Raw genomic sequence first — 12480 nt, forward strand, 5'->3', positions numbered from 1 at the left:
TGACCACCGTGTCAGACGTGGTGTTCTTTAGTCTGACGTACTGGGGCCTGCCAGTGAGGTAGTCAGAGATCCAGTCTACCAGAAAGGGCTCCACTCCTATCCCGCCCAGTTTGTCCCGTAGTAAGGTTGGCCGGATGGCATTGAAGGCACTAGAGAAGTCCAGGAAAAGAATCCTCACTGTGCCGCTTCCATTGTCCAGGTGGGAGTGGGCTCGGTGTAACATGTAGAGGATGGCATCCTCCACACTAACACCTGGCTGGTAGGCAAACTGAAGGTTGTCCTGGGCATGTTGTACCTGGGGTCTGAGGAGTTTGAGAAAGAGCCGCTCCATAGTCTTCATCAGATGTGAAGTGAGTGCCACTGGTCGGAAGTCATTTAGTTCGTTGGGCCGGTTCTTTTTCGGAACATACATGAGATCTATTGTCCTGTTGTTCCGTGTGGGACAATCAACAACTTGATTAAACACAGCCAATGTACTGTCCAAAGTTACATGATTAAAGTCCCCAGAAATGATCATGAGTGCATCAGGGTGCTGTGTCTGAAGCCTGGATGTGACGGAGTGGATTTTCTCACAGGCAGTGGCTGCGTCAGCGTTTGGGGGAATGTAGACACAAAGTGTGTTTAAACGTTACCACTAATTTGACACGCCACACATGTCATTTCTCATCATGCTGGAATGTGGAGAGATCTAACTTTACGTTAAATTCCCAAAACGCCATTTAGAAGGAGGAAATAAACTTTTCAAATTAAGAGCATTGGTAGATATATACTGTAGGAGAGGATTCAGACATTAGTTTTTGATAATAATTTGGACTTTAAAGTCTGAACTCTCACTTGTCCTGCTCCCTTAAAAGTCTTCTCCCCCTTTAGGACCTGGTTTAGCACATATCTGACACTGCCGGGACATGATGGAGGAAATGTTTCTGGAGCGGATCCAACAGGGTGTAACTGAATCAGCCTGATGAACAGCGCTGTCGTGGCACAGGCGTTAATGTGCAGACGCTGGAGAATTATGACTAGGTTAGCTTCACGCCTCGCCAAAGACGTAATGCCACTGGTATTTGTTTGTGTCACTATGAGTTTTAATGAGTGGGGAATGAGTTTGAGAGCAAGTCTACATATCAGTATCTATCTATCTATCTATCTATCTATCTATCTATCTATCTATCTATCTATCTATCTATCTATCTATCTATCTATCTATCTATCTATCTATCTATCTATCTATCTATCTATCTATCTATCTATCTATCTATCTATCTATCTATCTATCTATCTATCTATCTATCTATCTATCTATCTATCTATCTATCTATCTATCTATCTATCTATCTATCTATCTATCTATCTATCCGTCCGTCCGTCTGTCCATTTGTGTGTCTCTATAACACACAGGAAAACAGAGGTTAAAGAAATAAACTTACAGAACACAGTGGCCATTAATTATTCATCTTCTTTTTTCATGATGAAAGTAAGTTAACTTGCTGAACGCTGTATCATTAATCCAAACTTTACACTTTTATTTTATGCATTAAATATTATCATTATGATCAATTTGTGTTAAACGAGGATGGAGAGAATGTGGAGGAAGAGACAGCAAAGGACTTATTTACATATTTATTCACTGCTTCTTAGAGCTACGGTTCGAAAACCATCTCCCCAGTTTCTCTGTCAAGCGAAGATAAATATCACACGGACGGAGCCGATTTGAGTAAAAGCCGCTCATTTTAATTGAGACGTACAGGTGAGAAATGAGGAGCATATGTATATATAGCAGACCTTCGATAGATCATTAGAATCCACCAGAGTCAAGGAAACAAAGTAGGAAGAGCAGATGATAATTATGCATATTAAAGAAAATGTTTACCTTGTACCACTGGTAAGAATTCCAAGGGAATAATTATGCAGAACTCTCCAGGCCAATCGTAGACGCCACTAATCACCAGCGTACAGCGCTTCGAGGCACTTCGGTGGTTGGGATGTAAATTGCTGGTCAGAAGTGATTCATTCTGTGAATGAAAAATCTGGTGCTGTACACTATAGCTCAACATCCACTGAGTCAAATAAAAAAACCTTCAGGCTCTTGAGAAGTGCTCCTTTATAAAGATGAAAACACACACAGCTGTGACAACTGTCCGTCTTTATCTTGAAATGAACGATGGAACTAAATGTATTATCCCTTAAGGAATCTCAAATACCTCAGAATTGGTTTGGCTCCACGGACACGTGGACGGCTGGAGATCAATGGATTATTCAATAACAATAAAAAGTCCTCAATGGCCTCGGAGGGAGTTAATCTGACATTTCTTTATATAATGTACGTGTGTGTGGTTGCATGGGTGTGTGTAATATATACTGTATAAGCTATATATGACAGAAAATAAAATAATTAGAGTGTCAGCAGAGTTACCATAGTAACCACAGGGGCAGGACCAATTGGCAAAAGAGTAATGAACTCATGAAACTTTGTGAAACATTGTCCTTCTTTTCAGAGTCCACCAGATGGCACTCTTTTCTGTTATATCTTGAGAGACCTTTTTAATGAACCTCATTCAACACCCAGGAGCTCCATCAACTAAGCCCTGGAAATAAGGCATCATGAAGCTTCATCATGATTGAACAGTTGTGGACAAAACAAGCCCTTAGGCCTTGTATACAAGGGCAGAGCAGTTTCTTGTGCAGCGACTGCGGCTGGAGATATACAACTAACAACTGGCAGTAGGAGATGAAAAACCAGCAGGGGGTTTGTCGGTATTAAATATTCCTCATGCTGCTCTGCTCTTTGATGCATTGTTATCTATATTTTCACAACATCATCGCAAATCTCTTTCTTCCTTCGTGCAAAATAAAGATCAGGAGGGAAAAAAAATCATCTTATGTGATTGTAAAGGTTGTATATGCATATAGATAAAGTAGAACATTTAATTAAAAAGAACTTTAAACCTTTCAAAAAACTTAAAAAAGTAGATCATATCGAGAACTTTGCTGTTCCTGAGGCGGATCTCAAGTCCTCAAAAAAAAATTCCAAAGAAGTACATCCAGAAATACCTCTTTCAAGAAAAACTACAGATTTTTTCCCTGCTGGTATTCAAAGTTTGTCGCTTACAAAGGACAAATAATGGAAAGAAACATCGTCATTCGGACGCAAAGAGTAGAACTCATCCTTCTCTTCTCCCTCATGAACTCTTTTTTTTTAATCTAAAAATAACTGGATGACACACATAGAGCACCAGCAGTGAGCAAAGAATTTGACAACAGCGTGTCTTTCTACGTCATATATATATCGATCTCAAGAAAAAGTTGTCAGGTGGGGGATAAAATATTTTGCATTTAACCCTGGGTCAAGGTGAGCATCCCTTGCTTTGATAAATTATTATTATTGTTTATGAAAAATTGCTGGCTATTGGTAAAAAACAATTTCCCAAAGGAGACCTCCTGAGGGATCAATAAAGTTTTACCTTACCTTACCTTACCTTACCTTAAATACATATGCAGTGGTGGAGATAAGTAAGTAAGTAAGTAATTTTTATTTGTATAGCGCTTTTCCAGACCAGGGTCACAAAGCGCTTAAACAATCAAAACAATATTCAATAAAGTATATATTTTAAAGATCAAGATAAAACTGATAACACAACAGGAGTTCCAGAAAATCAAGGAAAAGCCTGAACAAATAAAAACGTCTTAAGATGTTTCTTAAAGGAGTCACTAGATCCATCAAGCAGAAAGAGAGAGGAAGATCGTTCCAAAGCTTAGGACCAACAGCCTGGAAGGATTTCTCTCCTCTGGTCCTGAACCGTGTTCAGGAACCATAAGTAGATTCTGATCCACAGACCTCAGAGCCCGAGCTGGGGTGTAGGGCTGGATCAGATCAGTGATGTAAGGAGGAGCCTGACCATGAATAGCTCTGAAAGTAAGAACCAGAATTTTAAAGTTGACCCTGAAAGAAACTGGCAGCCAGTGAAGAGTTTTAATGATCGGAGAAATGTGAGTTCTTCTACTAGAGCTGGTCAGAATTCTCGCTGCAGAGTTCTGTATCAACTGCAGGCGAGACAGCTCCTTCTTGTTAAGACATGAAAACAAACTGTTACAATAGTCCAGTCAAGAAGACACAAACACATGTATTATAAGCTCCAGATCATGATCCGACAACATTTTCCTAAGTCTAGAGATTTTTCTCAGTTGAAGGAAACAGTTTCTGGTCAGTTTGGTCGCTCACCTTGACCCAGAGACAACACAAGGGATACCACACACATTTGTTTTCGGGCCACCGGGTCACCTTGACACTGCGATAAGGCTTAAGGAGGAAATTTTCTTTTATTTCAGCTCAACACATACAAAACCATTTAAGTTACTAAATTCTCTTCTGGAATATCTGTATTTACTTCATTTCTAGAGAATAAGATTTGACTCTCATATTGAAGTTCACCCTCAAAGTTTCGCTTCTGGAGTTTTAATTCTTATTTATTTCCTTCGCTTATCTGTGCATCTTGACTTTATTTCATCGCATGACGTCTTCGGCTCGGTCTCCCGCATCTCTCCGCGCTATCTCTCCAGACCACCTTAAATCGGGGGCAGGTCTGGATGACAGTGATGCGGGAAGCGCGCGCTGCTCGCCGGCTATATAAAGCGCTCGAGCTCCGCTGGACAGTTCTGAGGTGCTGAAGTCTCTCTCGCGCGCGCACGCACACACCGTCGAGCCACAATGCGCAAGAACATGGACGGCTTCTCCTGGAAACTTTTTCTACTCTCCAGCCTGCTCCTGGCGGAGGCGCAGGACTTCCAGACGCAGTTCATTTGCACGTCGGTGCCCAAAGACATGGACCTGTGCGCGGCCAGCATGCAGAACAGTGGCCCGGCGGAGGACCTGAAGACCACGGTCCTGCAGCTGCGCGAGAACGTGCTGCAGCAGAAGGAGACCATCATGAAGCAGAGGGAGACCATCCGGGAACTTACGTCCAAGTTGAGCCGGTGCGAGGGTCAGGTGGCCCCGGGGGCGGCGGGGGGGCAAAAAACACGACTAGGTGGCAAGAACACCATGGGGGATGTTTCCAGGGGCACCTCGGACACCCTGGCGCAGCTGGGACAGACTTTACAGAGTCTCAAACAGAGGCTGGAGAATCTGGAGGTAAAAAACCCAAGGACGTCTTTAGAAACACTTTCAAAATTCTAACCCCATTTCTTTTTTAATTTCCTTCCCTCGTATAGCAATACAGTCGCGGGAACGGCACCGTGCAGACCAACAGCCTGAAGGATCTGCTCCAGAACAAGATCGACGACATGGAGAAGCAGGTCTTGTCCCGGGTCAACACCATCGAGGAGACCAAACCCGCCGCCAGGAACGACACCGAGCAGAGGAACCGGGTGGAGTCCACTCTCACGTCGCTGCACCACCGGATCACAGACCTGGAGAAAGGTGCGTCTGGATCTCCATCCATCCAGGGTCCAGGTTCCTCAGTGGTCCTGCGGAGAGTAAGACCGAGATCTAGGAGTTACTGACGCGTTTGTTGTGGCTGCTGCCTCACATGACGGGATTTGTCGCATTTAAGAAACTAGAACGAGATTCCCAGGATACTTTTTTTCGAAGGTAAACGAGGCGCTTCTTTTTCTGTCCCGAGTTTGATGAGATAAGTAAGAAAAATAAACATTCAAATAGAATAAATTGATGAATGGTTCGCTCACCTCTGCCAGAAGAATAGAGACAGAAATCTGATTTTCTCTTTGAAATCAATTGAAGTCTCGGTTCGACTATAATTCAACAAGTATATGGATATAACCTGCGTATAGAAGAGTATAGTAGTGTTATAAGTACATATTTTCAAATGATATAATAAAAAAGAGTTGAATCATAAATGTGAAATTATAGTCAGTAATGTTTTTTTTACACAGAGACAGAACAATGGAGGTGTCTTAACAATCATATTCTTGTGTTTAATACCATTTAAAATAGGAATTATATGTACGGAATGATCATGTCATGATGAAAATATTTTATTTTGTCTTTAAGCGTTTATCAAATGCCGTCTATACGGCTGGATTCTAAAAAGTCAGCCGCATCATCATCTCTTCATGAAGTAAAGTGACATTAATCTCATCTCGACAGACAACCGACAGATGGATCTGTTCCAGCTGACGGTCCCGCTCAGAACCAACTACATGTACGCCAAAGCCAAGAGGAGCCTCCCAGAGATGTACTCCTTCAGCGTGTGTCTGTGGATTAAGTCCAACGCCTCGCCCGGCGTGGGCACACCTTTCTCCTACGCCGTCCCGGGTCAGGCCAACGAGCTGGTGCTGATAGAATGGGGGACCAACCCCATGGAGATAGTCATCAACGACAAGGTAGGGATCATGACATCATGTGATGGAGTCAAGAGAGTAGGAATATTGATGTGAAGCATCAGGAAGTGAGAGAGAGCGAGGCTTGTTCTGTGAGTGTGACCGTGCATGTGGATGCTGTGTTGCTCGTGCCGCAGGTGGCCAATCTGCCCTTCCACATCAACGACGGCAAGTGGCATCATCTTTGCATCACGTGGACCACCCGTGACGGGATATGGGAAGCCTTCCAGGACGGGGTTTGGAGAGGCAAGGGAGAGAATCTGGCTCCGTACCACCCCATCAAACCGGATGGAGTTCTTGTCTTGGGACAAGAGCAGGTATCTGAAACCTTTAGAGATCATATCCACGTTGTGTTTTTGGACTTTTCGTCATGAAATTAAGTAATGGAAATCTCAAGCTGGGTGACATGTCCCCTGACTGGGTTACAAAATAAAAACATTTTGGACTTCCTCACCAGGTCACATGGTCTCAGAGCAGGAGCCCGACCGGAAGTCATTTGTTCGATTTTCTTTCTCCGTACCTCAACGAACAACATTTTATTTATTGTTTGTTGTGTAATCTTTGGGGAAATCTGTTGAAAAAAACAAGAAATCTTGCCAATGCCTCGTGGGCCTCAAGTTTCAGGATTTACTGCATCTCTCCTACTTCTTAACCCTCAAACCTTCTCTACTTGAGGAAAAACGTTAAATTATGTATGTGTTGTTGGAGGTTTGTTGCAGAGATGTTCTCGGTGCTAGAGGTGCTGACTATCATCTATGCCACTTAAACCTTAAACACACTGAGCGCTGATGTAGCCAATATGACTGTGTTTGCGAAAAGGCTGGAGTGATGGATCGGATCCTTCATTAAAAGCTTAACCCTCACATCTCAGAGATTGATAAAAACAGTTTCCCTGCCTACCAGGTTTGAACAATGAGGCTTGAATATGCTGCGTCAGCTTGTAAAAAGCACACACGGAATCTGCAGAAAATGCAACGATGACGATAAAAAGGACCTGATTAGTAGTGATTGGCTGACGAAGCTTCATGAAGCGTCACTTTCGGAGCTCAGCTGACAATGCTTTTGGCTTTAAAATATTGGGGGGTTTAATTTAAACAGTTGGTTAATGCTAAAGACTATACAGCAGAGAGGGCCATCTAGTGGACTCTGAAAATGAGAACGAAGCTTCATGAAGCGTCACTTTCGGAGCTCAGCTGACAATGCTTTTGGCTTTAAAATAATGGGGGGTTTAATTTAAACAGTTGGTTAATGCTAAAGACTATACCGCAGAGAGGGCCATCTAGTGGACTCTGAAAATGAGAACGAAGCTTCATGAAGCGTCACTTTCGGAGCTCAGCTGACAACGCTTTTGGCTTTAAAATAATGGGGGGTTTAATTTAAACAGTTGGTTAATGCTAAAGACTATACAGCAGAGAGAGCCATCTAGGGGACTCTGAAAATGAGAACGATGCTTCATGAAGCTTCATCGACCCTTCACTCGTCGACCAGTGCTTTGTTGAAGATCTTGGTTATGTTACAATGTTTGTGAATATGCACAGTACCAATGGTCTTTTTTTTTCACGCGGTAAGGACACAAAAAAGAATAGAATGATCGGCTTCATGAAGCATCGTGATGCATCATTTTCTGAGCTTGATTTAAAATGATTTGAAGTTTCATTTAAAAAGTTGGTCAATGGCATAGTTATACAGCAAAGAGTTCCATCTAGCAGGCTTTGAAAATGAAGATGAAGCTTCGTGATGCTTCATCATGTGCAACCCTCGAGGAGGAGCTAACCACGTATCCTTGTCTCTCCCACCAGGATACTCTGGGAGGTGGTTTCGACGCCACGCAAGCCTTCGTCGGCGAGCTAGCCGGCCTAAACATCTGGAACAGAATACTTTCAATCGCGGAGATCTACAACTTGGCCACATGCAACAGCAAAGCACCGGCCGGAAACGTCTTCTCCTGGACCGAGAGCAACATTGAAATATTCGGTGGAGCGACCAAGTGGATTTTTGAGCCGTGTCGTTCTCTCAACTGAACTGCTGCTTTGGTCTGGAGTTTTAATTGTTTTCTCGTTTTGAATCTTAAGTCAGTTGTCACGCTTCAATCCTGGATCTTTCTAAGATATTTATGTGCAGCAAACCTATGAGTGAAAAAAAAAAAGATTTTTGGGAAACCCAAGTGTTTTCTGCAACGCTTTCTTTTTTGTTTATTCGCTTTTTTGGTCTTGGACTGGCAGCTGGCGATCGAAGCCTTATGTTTGGACACCTCACAGCGCAAGTGAGGGATTCCTCCACTGCTCCTGCCGCATCGTGTCCTGGAGAGAGAGAGCGATGTCTAGATTGCCGTCGGTGTTCAGGTGCCGTGATGTGACGTCTGACTCGGTACAGATTCCTCTCCGATTCTTGCCCAGCCCCTCCGGATCTTGCACTGTGATTGACAAAAGAAGCCGTAGAAAAAAAAAAAAGGAGAGGAGGCAACGTCAGAGGACACGGCAAAGTCAGACTGTGGTTCAACTCGATTTCTATTTGGCGTCAGCTTTCTATGTTCCAGTGAGAATGTTGTTCACTTGCCAACATTGCTACAAAGCCTGGGTGCCTTGGGCTGGTACAGACATTCAGCACCATTCAATCCGTCGCAAACTCAATGTTTATCGGTTTATGTTCTTCTTATCCTTCTTTACTATAGCTGGATTTAGTTTGTCGTTCCCCTGGTGAGTGTAATTTTGAAGACTTTGTTTTCCTGACATGGTGTGTTGACAGGTGTTTGTACTGCTCTGTATTAGGAATGTTACAGTGTCTGTATAGTAACAGCATGACTGACGGAGTGCTGTGGAGGCATTGTTGGAATCGGCTTTACTATCTTCTCTGGGTGTGGGTTTTTTACTGTATTGTTATATGCTCCAAGCATGGCACCTGAGAGATGAAAAATTTAATTTTTTTAATAAAATTGTGATACTAAATGTGAGCGTACTCCTCTGGTTATGTAAGTCCATCTTCGTGAGACAAGGCTTTCTGACAACAAGACAATACTTAAAAGAGCAGTCCTTGAAGCTTCACGTGTCTTTTTTTGTTTGGCAAAATATAAAGATAGAGAAGAGAAACTGCTTATAAGAGGTTTATTTAAAAGCTGATAAAGAGACATTTCACATTCTTAATATTAACCACTTAGTTCTTAGATCAATAGCCACGACATTCTAGCAACAAAGTACCGATGAAGCTTCATTAAGCATCGTATTTTTATTTTTAAGTCCACTTGATGGTGCTCTTGGCTGTATAATCTTCTGCTATGAGTAAATTCAATGAAACCTCCCATGATTTTAAAGCCAATACTGGCATCTATTGATATCTGAAAACGATGCTTCACGAAGCTTCATCGGATTGTACCACAGCTTTTAAGAACTCAATGTTTTATTTTCTGCCTTTGAAGAAGAAGAGGTTTATTATTATACTTATATAGGGTTACCCGTGGGTAAGCCAAGTGTCCAGGTAACACCTTCAGGATTGGCCTAAACACACAGAAACATCCGGCTGGTGAGTTCAACTTTCCTCCTTAGCATCGGAGATGTCATGAAACAATGGCAGAAAATTTAAAGAGGGCTGAACATGCATTACATGGAACTTACTACCTCCATATCCCGCTTGTATCTCAGCTCCGGCACAAAGGCACTGCCACAAGGTGAGTTCAGATTCCTTGACATAGTGATATGAACCAGGGGCCACTGTCCTGGTGACCAGTAGATTCGTCATAACCAAAAACCTTCTGCATCAATGGACTGTATTCAGCCTGAATCAAGCTGATTAAAGAATCGTTACAAGATCAACTTTTATTGCAACAATTAATAATGGACTCGATACTGAAATAAAAAAAACATCCAAAGTCGGTGACAAAGTTGGTTGGACATCAAAAAATATTCAACTCTGTCAAGGTATTAATAAAAGATCAGGACACACACCAATAAATCTATATAATATTCTTAATATATAACAATAGATATAGAGTTAAAATATATTTATACATATATACGTATAAAGGTTAAATACAAAATTTGGTCAAACACATTGTGAAGGTCAGAGAGGAGGAAACTTTTTCAGCTGAGTGCAGATTAGTTCTTGTTGTGGCCTTTGTGAGCTGCAGCGCTCACATTAAAAACAGCAGCGATGCCGTCGGAGGGGAAAGTGCTTCGTCATGTCAGCCCTCTGGTGACCCAGTTCAACTACAGAGTGCAGCCAAAAGCTCACACTGCACCACTTTGAGGTCAACTTTCATTATCAGTTCAGTCAGATATCTGGACGAGTTTCTTCCCTGCATCCAGATGAGCCTCCAGATTAGCTCCTAATAGCTTCACAGCAGATCGTCCTAAAAGGTTGTGACGTGTCGAGACACGAGTTTGGGACCTGGTGACAGAAAACATTAGGTTATTCACATTATAACGACCATCGTGGTCCACCTTAACGAATCCTGATATTTGTTTTCATTTTTCCTTCTCATGGGCCATGTATCGTCATTGGTAGCCATGACAGTAGGTCAGTGACTATCTCAGAACTATTGTCAATGATAAGACACTGGTCAAGAAAGACAATTTTCCTCAGAACTCAAACTTAAATTCTTTGATTCTTCCCATTTTGTTTGACAACTAAACCGACAAGAACATTCTTCAAAAACCTCCGGGACTATCCTTTCCTTTATCAAGGTTGTATATTTATTCATTTCTTTTTCATTCATTCAGGGAGATTGAGTGCATAAAGTCGTGGCCATCAATTCATGAGCTGTTCCCAGGAATCGCGCCTCTGTTCTTCCCTTTAGTTTGAAACAGGTCAACAGTGGGACACGTCCTCTTCGTTGCCTAACACCTGCGACATTGGGGGAAGTGCAGCCCCTAGGACCTCTTGACGTCTAAGTGGCCCTCATGATGTCACAGTAAAACAAATAAAAAAGATCATGGGAATATGGCAGGACCCCCACCAACACTATTAGAGGGCCTGAGACCCCCTTTTAAAACACAGCAAAAGCTTCAAAATATATAACAAAAAGTGAGTCATCGTTCTTTTAGTCACTTTTCAATATTTAATAATTGTTTATCATTTCAGGCAACTATTTTTTCTGTACACTGTAATTCCATACTTCAGGTTTCTTGCCTTATAGCAAGAGAATCCACAGATTCATGCAGTTTGCATGTTGTATGTTCAGGGAAAATGAATGAATAATATTTTGTTAACAGAACATTCAATTATTTAATTTCCTCTATACAAACAATACTCCTCCCATCACCCCCTTGACCCGCACTTTGAAACCCACTGAGCAAGGTCACGCTTCAGTTCGGAACATTGTTACAGTCAAATGAAACAAAGTATCAAGTCAATTTCTCCACACTACGAAGGAGGAATCCTTGACGGCTGCAGCACAATGTCCTGGGTCCCACGCTGACTTGCCTCGGGCAAAATATCACATTCCTGGTTACAGTCTAAAAAGAAATCTAACTCTCCAGGTGGACTGTTAGAAGGTCTAATCAATTTGTCTCAAGATTAGGGATTTAAGAGCAAAATGGAATGTGATCTGGGTCAGAGTCTGTAATGTGAAAACCTCTAGAATACCCATCAGCATTATGAATCTACACAAGCAGCTGAATTTATCTTTAGCTTCTCTGAATGATTTGATTTTGGAAGTGACGGACGGATGAAGCTTCATGAAGCATTGTCCTTATTTTCAACGTCAATACGATTACACTCTTTGGTGTAGAATATTTGGCCTTCATTAACTTTCTTAATGAAACCTCCCAGTATTTTTCAAAATTGGAATAAGATGACAATTCATTGCATTTTAATGTTTTTTTTTAAACAATCTCAGTGATTAATGAGCAAATAATCTAAGAAAAAAACTGTGTGGAAAAGAAACTTGTGATAAAACTGAACCATTTTGGGCAGTCAAATGTACTTATCCTGGCGCAGGAATGTAACCAAGATTATAATGCAGGGATGATGTGATTTAGAAATTCTCACAGACAATCTGATGCCTCTGACCCTGTGTCACTGACCCTATGCTGGATGCTCAATGAAATATGTATTTGTCCGGCGCAGCAATGGGATGTCAGACAGGCTGGTAAATCACCGGGGAGAGGGATGAGCGAGGTGAACTCAGATAAGAAGCTTATATTATAGATGACC

General features: G+C 42.1%; 1 protein-coding gene across 1 annotated transcript; it reads left to right on the plus strand.

Annotated features, from left to right (window-relative positions):
• Window positions 1-4681: 4681 nt before the first annotated feature.
• Window positions 4682-9278, plus strand: LOC148088882 (neuronal pentraxin-1-like). The gene is made up of 5 exons (XM_087800776.1): window positions 4682-5125; window positions 5206-5413; window positions 6101-6336; window positions 6471-6650; window positions 8133-9278. Exons 1-5 carry the CDS (start codon window positions 4703-4705, stop codon window positions 8352-8354), a joined length of 1269 nt encoding a protein of 422 aa, XP_087656902.1. The 5' UTR covers window positions 4682-4702; the 3' UTR covers window positions 8355-9278.
• Window positions 9279-12480: the final 3202 nt, after the last annotated feature.

This window comes from Callionymus lyra, chromosome 1 (genome assembly GCF_982586985.1).
Source record: "Callionymus lyra chromosome 1, fCalLyr1.hap1.1, whole genome shotgun sequence".
Taxonomy (NCBI): Eukaryota; Metazoa; Chordata; class Actinopteri; order Syngnathiformes; family Callionymidae; genus Callionymus; species Callionymus lyra.